This window comes from Heloderma suspectum, chromosome 3 (assembly GCF_057233095.1).
Source record: "Heloderma suspectum isolate Gila_16-S chromosome 3, 16-S_ref, whole genome shotgun sequence".
NCBI lineage: Eukaryota > Metazoa > Chordata > Lepidosauria > Squamata > Helodermatidae > Heloderma > Heloderma suspectum.
The window spans coordinates 120,731,372-120,740,034 of record NC_139460.1 but is presented as its reverse complement, the minus strand read 5'-3'; the positions used below and the strand labels follow the sequence as shown (position 1 = coordinate 120,740,034).

The 8,663-nt window shown below is 44.0% G+C and overlaps 1 protein-coding gene across 1 annotated transcript in view; it reads left to right on the top strand.

Moving 5' to 3' along the window:
* Nucleotides 1-2,208: 2,208 nt before the first annotated feature.
* PLCXD1 (phosphatidylinositol specific phospholipase C X domain containing 1) overlaps nucleotides 2,209-8,663 on the top strand; it is an 18,364-nt gene continuing 11,909 nt past the window's right edge. Inside the window, exons 1-4 of the mRNA XM_084844323.1 lie at nucleotides 2,209-2,671; nucleotides 5,692-5,890; nucleotides 7,140-7,276; nucleotides 7,607-7,735. Coding sequence (XP_084700449.1) covers nucleotides 5,776-5,890; nucleotides 7,140-7,276; nucleotides 7,607-7,735 — 381 coding nt within the window. The 5' untranslated portion in view covers nucleotides 2,209-2,671; nucleotides 5,692-5,775. The remainder of the gene's footprint in view (nucleotides 2,672-5,691; nucleotides 5,891-7,139; nucleotides 7,277-7,606; nucleotides 7,736-8,663) is intronic.

The window sequence follows — 8,663 nt, the reverse complement described above, 5'->3', positions numbered from 1 at the left end:
GTAAGGACTTCCCACGCCAGTCCAGGAGAGCTTTTGATCCAAGTAGCTCTTGCTTAGCTTTGGGGAGACTAATCCTCCTTTTGCTTTAAACAAACAAAAGAAAACAATTTTGATTGTTTTAAGGACTCTGGATTATAACATTTAATGTTAGGGCAAAAGTCTTGTTAAACCACCTCCTTTGATTACTAAGTAAATGGTGGCAGGGAACTCTTCTGTGCTTTCCCACTTCTTCTTTTGTCTTTTTTCTTACTGCTGAAAATCTGTTAAAGAAAAAAAGAAAATAGCTGCACAATATTTTCTCATTGCTAGGGTTAGGCGACCTCCGTCTAGAAGCACCCTTATTAGGAACAAGTTCTTTGGAAATAAGTCCTGGATATTCCCCACTAAGTGTGCATATGACTGAAGATGTGCAACTCAATCTATATTTACTCAGAAGCAAAACTTATTGTATTCAAGGTTTATTCCCAAATAAGGGTGCTTCAAGATGGACAGCCCCTCGCACAACCAATCAAAAGACACTATGCAGCTACTCCATCTCACAGGAGTGTTACAAAGGGAAGATGACGATGTTGTCTGGACCCCTGCAGGATTCCATGAATGAAACACAGTGATTGCACACAGGGCCGGCCCAAGACATTTTGCTGCCTGAGGCAAAAGACAAAATGGCACCCCCTTCCATTCCATGGACAAAAGCTGACTGGTCTGTTGGTTGAATCTTTCTTCAGCACTAGCAATGTGACAGAATCCTTCACCACACCCTAAGGCAGCAGGCTAGCCACAGCACAGGCCGTGTAACCAACAGCTTTCTCCTCCAACACCTTGCTACCAGCATCTGCCACCTGAAGCGACTGTTTCACTCTGCCTAATGGTAGGGCCAGCCCTCATTGTACAATAAAAGCCTTGCCTGGAAGCATCCTCGAGTGTAAATAGGGTTATAACTAATTCTTATATCTGTTGTTGTTGTTGTTCAGTCGTTAAGTCGTGTCCGACTCTTCGTGACCCCATGGACCATAGCACGCCAGGCCTTCCTGTCCTCCGCACTCTCCCGGAGTGTGCTCAAGTTCATATCCATTGCATCGGTGATGCTATCTAGCCAGCTCATCCTCTGCTGTCCCCTTCTCCTTTTGCCTTCAGTTTTTCCCAGCATCAGGGTCTTTTCCAGTGACTATTCTCTTCGCATTAGGTGGCCAAAATATTTGAGCTTCAGCTTCAGTATCCGTCCTTCCAATGAGCAGTCAGGGTTGATTTCCTTGAGGATGGACTGATTTGACCTCCTTGCAGTCCAGGGGACTCGTAAGAGTCTTCTCCAGCACCACAGTTCGAAAGCATCAATTCTTCGGCGCTCAGCCTTCCTGATAGTCCAGCTCTCACAGCCATACATTACTGGGAAAACCATAGCTTTGATTATGTGGACCTTTGTCGGCAAGGTGATGTCTCTGCTTCTTACTATGCTGTCTAGGTTTGCCATAGCTTTCCTCCCAAGGAGCAAGCGTCTCTTAATTTCATGGCTACAGTCACCGTCTGCGGTGATCTTGGAGCCCAAGAAAGTAAAATCTGTCACTGCTTCCATTTCTTCCCCTTCTATATGCCAGGAAGTGATGGGGCCAGATGCCATGATCTTTGTTTTTTTAATGTTGAGTTTCAAACCAGCTTTTGCACTCTCCTCTTTCACCCTCAACAAACAAGAGGCTCTTGAGATCCTCTTCGCTTTCTGCCATTAGGGTGGTATCGTCTGCATATCGGAGGTTGTTGATAATTCTCCCGGCCATAATTCTTTCTGCACCTTAGTAACGAAGCAAACGTTAATTTACCCCCTAAGGGTCGTATCCAATGTTAGTGGAACTTAGAGAAGACCCATTGAAATGAATGGGGCGTAAGTTAGACTTATATTGCATTATATAAATATTGTTAACAAACAAACAAAAAGAAAAAGGTGCAATCCTATCCCCATTTACCTAGGAGTAACCCCATTACACTTAATGGGATTTACTTCTGAGTAGACATGTACTGGATTACACAGTAAATAAGGATGGGCTTAAGAGGCATCTTTCAGGCTTTTTCTAATTTTGCTCTCTCTCCACCCACTCCGCGCTCCAAATCTGACTGACCCTCGACGCAGGGGGAGGAGCGTTCTCGACAATGGCCAATCCCGCGGCGGCATGCAAATTGGGCCTTACGTGTCTTTCGTATTCATTCCCCGGCGCAGGAGCTTTCGGAAGAGGCAGCGGCGTTGAGTGGTCGGATGCCGGACCCGGAGCCGGGCCAACCGGTTGGGACGGAATGCGGAAACCTTTGCGAAGATCTGCCGCGGGGAAGACCGGCTGCAAGCTGCTCCTCAGGGGCTGATTCGAACAGCGAGTCGTCAAAACAGTCACAAAACGCTCTTTTCGTTTATTCGCTGGAATAACTTGTGGCTTCTTTGAAAACAAGCTGGGTTTGAAGAGTGGTACATGTGTTTCTTGGAGCGGGATGCTTTTTGTGGGGTTGGTCTGGTGGCTTCTGCAACCGAAGTAGGTAAACAGTGTCCCACCCACCCCTTTTACTCGTGCAGAGAAAGGGGGAAAGCGAGAGGATTCTGTGATTTTTCTGTCTGCCCGGCTAGCCGTTGAATCCTATGCGTGTTTACTCAGAAGGAAGTCCTCGTTGTGTTCAGTGAGGTTTGGTCCCAGAGGTAGGTGCGGATAGCACTGCAGTCTAAATATTTTCCATAGCTGAATATGTCACACTTCTGTATGCAACCGGTACTTAACCATGGGATAAAAGCAGTGATAAGGGATAACTGATAACGTCTTGCTTAATGGTTTATTTGAGAATTGGGTTTTATACTTGTTTCCATTCAGTTTTTATTACACTGTTTATCTTTGTAGCATTATAATGTATATTTATTATAACATTCTGGGTGCTGTCCATAAATGAGAAAGCTTAGCTTATTTACAGACAGTAGCAACGTCCTATTGAAAGCTTCTAGACTACAGAACTCGATTGGGGTGTTACATTGGGCATTGAGCTTGGTAACATTCCTTCAGGCTCATCAGAACTGGGTTGCTGAATTCCTCTCAAAAAAGATGTGCAGTAGGGCTTGAAATTAGGGGCATACTTTTTCCAGAGAACGGATGTGTTGTTAAAAATAAGAGGCATCCAAGAGAAGCTTAGGGGCAGCTCATCTGTTACAAGTCTTAGGTTGGCGGTGAATATATTTTTAAGCACGCACTTAAAAATGTAATTACATTAAATGTAATGTGCGAATGAATGAGATAACCTATATTGTTGAAGTAGCTTAACTACTAGGATTGGCTTGTTGGCAAACTCGAGTTTGTGGTACGCCTATGTCGAAAGGCCATCCAGGCAGCGCAAGCCTAGCCTTCGTCAAAGGTGGGCTGAAGGGGGTTAGGATGGGGCGGAAGAGCTTCTCCCTTGGTGGGGTGGCACATCTACTCTGGAGACTTATGGTACACCTGTGGAAAGTCTTCTGGGGTAGGAGAACTGCTGGTGCCATTTCTACAGGTGGTATGGGCCCAAATGGGGCAAGTCAGGTATGTGTTGGGGTGGCTGTGGTCCCCTGCATCCAAGGCCCCTTGGCTCTTCTGACAGGCCCCCCAGTTGGCCCTGTAACTGGTGCCAGCTTGGAGGTGGCGTATGTATTTTCCCTTCCATTGATTTCAGTGGGAGAGAGAAGAGAGACCCCCACACACACATAGATAGAACCATCAGGAAAGAAAAAACAAAAAAGCCACCCCCATCCCCTGCTCTGCCTACAGTGAGCCTGCAGGGCTTGGGAAGTGGTTTTTGTGCCATTGAATTGCTTTGAGAGTCTGAGGGTCAAACTCCATGCTATATCAAGCGTAATCAGTGTGTCTGTTTTGATGTTTTTCTTTTGCTCAACAGCATCCACAGTGGGGTGGGGGTTGATTAGAATCAGGACTATTACAAACAGGGAGGGCTCCATGTCCTTTGCTGCCCCTATGAAAATTGCCCTCCAAAGCTGCTCTCGGTGAGGTCACACACCTTTAATGTAAGACGCACTTTGGCCTTGAATGTGGAAGCTTTTAGACCTAACTGAGCCCTCATCAATTTAAAAAATGTTTTTGTGTTATTGTTTTTATTGTAATGTTATAACTTGATTGCAGTTTCACATGGATCAAAATGCAAGATATAGACATCTTTAAGAATATGAGGAACAAATGGAAAGACAATCTTTGAAACCTGTGTTAGGCCGCAATCCTGTATACCAGGGCTGGGGAATCTGTGCCCTCCAGATGTTGTTGGACCCCAGTTCCCATTGGCCCCCTCCAGTCTGGTCAATGGTAAGGGATGATGGGAGTAGTAGTTCATCAACATCTGGAGGACCACAAGTTGCCCACCCCTGCTACATGGGAGTAAGTCTAATTGAACGGAGTGGGGCTTACTTATCAGCAGACATGATTCGGGCACCACTCGTATTATTTCCATACCTCCCAATAGCTGAAGCTCTCTGGGCAGTTCACAAATATTTAAACCACAAGGTGCAGCGTGAAACAATATAAAATGTGAAAGCTTAAAACTACAATATAAAAGTACAACCAGAAGAAAACCTAGCAGCAATGCAGAGATTTAAAATACAGATTTAAAACAGCAGAGCTAAAAGACTAGAGTGCTAAAATGCTGGGAAAATAAAAAGCTGGGGAAATAAAAAGCTCTTTACCTGGTGCCGAAATGAGAACAGCATAGGTGCCAGGCAAACCCTTCTAGTGTCCTCTAAGAGAAAAAGCTCATTCTGTTATTGATGGGCTCCGTATAATTGTCCCTGCTCAGCTTGATTTTTCATTCCCTTACAGATGAGCTACCTTGTAGCCTCTTTTGACTAGGAGATATATTTTTGCATAGGAGACAATGTAAATCATGTTGATTTTGTCATGTAACGACCCTGATCTAGAGATTTCTGTACACAAACTGCCGGAACCTGCTGTTACTTCACATGACAAACCTCAGCCACCAAACAGAGGTGCAAGCATGGCTGATCACCTCTTGGGGGTTAGAATAGAGGTTATCTGGATTCCACTCAGCTTCTCCCCTAAACAGATAATCTGTGATGTCAGAGCGGATGGCTACAATCATCTATTCATCCTTGTATGCTCAGTATAGGTGTGTCATTAATGCACCCCTGGGTTCTGGGTGCAGGGGATTTCTCCCCCACTCCTACAATAACTTTTTGTGTGTGTAGAGTCAGATCCAGAAACCTGCTTTGAAGCACCTACTTTGCTTGCTGGAGCTGGGTGACTGTTAAGGATAAGGGTGTCTTAATCAAATCAGTGGTGCTCTTACAGCCTTACTTTGTTAGAGGGAAGGTTTGTCTTCCCTGGAGTAATTTTGTGTGTGCACAAGTTTACCTGGCTGATAAAATTCCTCTGGAGTTGACATCTGAGCTTTGGAACTCTATTTCAGCACTGTTGAGTTACTGACTGGTAGCTTACTTGTGGGAAGAAAATGACCTATTTAGAAAACAATGGGCAAGGCACGGGAGAGGGGATGTTACAAAAGTGGGTCAATAGAGCATAGCCCTATTGGAATTAATCAGGTTGCAGCTGTCAAGATCTCATGCATTCACACAATATTGGCCTCTGCTATATGCTATGGGTTCAGATTGAGATGGGTTGTGTAGTGTCTAATTTGTGCTGTGCTGTTAAACTGGTGTTTCTTATTGTTTTTCACCAGCCAAATCAAATGTGAAGTAGTGGCACAGAGTTAACTCCTACTTTTGTTTAGCCTCCTTTTTGAACAACCTACAAGAGGGGGAAAATGAAGGAAGGCCCCAAAAAGAAATCCATTCATCTGTGCAGCAAATGTGATCGGTGGATGTCCGATTTACCAGAATCTCTCTGGGAAATTCCACTCTCTAATCTATCACTTCCAGGTAAATAAAACCTCCTTTTAAGAGAGATTTGTAACTAAATATTGTTTAACTATCATGTTGCACTTTGCTTAGGATTAACTATTCTCCTTTTTGGCATATGTGGGGTCCTACACGTAGGGATATGTCATGTGCAGGCCAGATTGTGGAAGCTTCTAGAGCTTAGAGCTACTTATCTTCCCCTTGACTGATGCTTTTGGTGCCAAGGAACTTGGTGAAGGGGTTGGGTGGACTAATTTCTCACTCATTTCCTTTTTTGTCACTTCAGAGTGAGGAGCTATTGTTTTTCCTCTCTTGAGAATAGTGGTCTTTTCATAATTTCCTCAGAAGTTCCTGTGTTCTTCTGTTCAGTTGTGCTTGAGGAGAGGTGGTGGTGGTGGTAATGGTGCAGCCATTGGATTTGATCATGAGCTTGTAGGGTACAACGGGGTCTCTATAGAAAGTGTGAGACTGCAGGGGTGGTTGCCTAGTCTGACAGACACTGTGCTTAATGTTTTGAGGTGCAAGCCATAACATTGGGGTATGTGCAGTTTTCAAAAAATTGTATCAAAAAGGCAAGGGTGTGTAGGTTAGGGAATCCTGGTTTAAAGCTGCCCTTTGGTGGGGAAGGATAGAGGTCACACATTTCTCCCTTTCGTGCCAACCCTATAGTGATGAGCGTGCCAAGCCTATAGTGATGAGCGTGCCAACTTTGGGAGGGTGTGTTAGCTTTGAGCAGTGCCGGTTCTGGAGGGTTCTTAGGCAAGACCTCAATGGAACAAACTCCTGGTCTACAGAAGTTCCTAGAGATGATTGATATGCTCAGACTCCATCCCCTCCAGCTAGGAGATCCAAGAGGTGGACTCTTGAACTCTGAGGTTGAAACCATACCTTTGGTCTCAAAAGGTGAAACTGAAGAAAGGCTTGTTTCAGTGAAGAGGAGCTATTCACCCATGTACTATTCACCCATGCATCTCCTCAATACTGAAGGAAACATGAGGAAACCTCCTGGTTTCCTCAGGTTTCCTTCCTGGAAGGAAACCTCTTGGTGATTTCTGCATAATAAGACTGAGGTGAGATTTGCACTGAGGGGGGATTTGATACCAGCATAATCCCTGTTAGGTGTTTATGCAACCATACATCTAGGCTTGCAGTTGTGTGTAAGGGCCCCCCCCCCATTTTAGAGATGAAATTTTGTGTAGAGGGTAATAAGATTTGAAGAAATTGACTGAAGATTGGAACTAGTTTGCCTTTCGTTCTTATTCCTATGTAGGGAGTCATGATGCAATGACTTATTGCTTGGATAAGGAATCGAAAGTAAGCATAAATGAATCCAAGTTGTTGCAGTTTATGGACAAACATTTCCATTCCATAGTGCACCCTATCATTTTGAATTGGTCTGTAACACAGGTAAACAAACTTTTATGTCTTTATTTTTGAAGCTTGGTTTTACAAAATTTTATTGGCTCACTCTCTCTTTTTCATTTTTGCAAGGGCCATACTTGATCTAATATCATACAGGGACCATAAGGAGAAACAGAACAAATCTGGAAGATAGAGGGTTAAACAATTTTGTCTTGTCTTAAAAAAGTTAGGGGTTGTACTAAGGAACTTAACAGCATGACCCATTGCCTTCCTAACCCATATCTGTATTTATTTATAAAACCATTACGCCAAAAGATAATTAAACATGTCTTCCTTGTAAACATTCAGGAAACTTTTTTGTTTATAACTCTGCAGGTGCTGACAGTGTTGGAACAACTGGATGCTGGAATTAGGTATTTTGATTTTAGGATTGCTCACAAGCCTGATGATCCTTCGATGAACTTGTACTTTGTTCATATGCTATATACAACGGTCGTTGTAGAGGTACAGTTCCTTAGTTGAATTCTGTGAAAACAATTGTGTAAGTAAAACCATTTTGGTTGGATAGTGCTCTAACTGCTATTTAAGTAATATGGGGTATGATCCAGCCCTTCTGTGAAGAAATCTGGGCATGCTGCTGCATGGCAAGCCTGACTCATACATCTGTTGTAGCCTTGCGTGGCTGGGGGGGCCATCCCATTTTGAGAAGCGGAATTCTTGCAGTTCTAGCAGAATTCTGGCTCTTGGAGCAAACTGGCTGTGTCTTGGAGGCTTAAATGGAGAGCACAATAGCAGGTACCTTGCCTTCATAGAGGCCTTTGAGATTCTGAAGCCGGTGTACAATAGCAGCCTCTTGGATCCTGCAAACAGTGTTCCGCTAGACACCCTATGCACCCCAAGCAAGAGTAACCTGCATGTGAGGGCTAGCGGGCTAGCTCGATGATTTGCTGACAGGCACTGTGTGCATGCATGTGGTTGGCCATCCATATCCAGTTTAGATATTTTCTCTCTGTACAATAGCAATAGCCCAGTCCAGAAGAAGTTAGCTGACCTTTATTCCCATTTAAATCAACAAACATCCCATTGGTTTCAATAGCACTTGAACATGGCTAACTTTTTTCTGGATTGGGGCCATTGTAATCAATATCATGTGCATGATGAATGTGGTAGTTGTGAAGACACGGTGGAATGGCACATTGGCCGGTGTGGTTTATATGTTTCCCAGGGGCAGATCCAGACGATGGTACTTTCATGTTGTTGCCATTGAAATCAATGGGATTTAAGTCAGTTACTCATTAATTTGTCTCATTGATTTCAGTGGGACCTCAATCAAACTCACTTCGTCTGGCTCCGACCTATTGTATTGAGGCTGGAAGGGCAGCTCTCAAGATACTCATTAAGATCATTTTAATGAGATCCAAACCTTATGCTT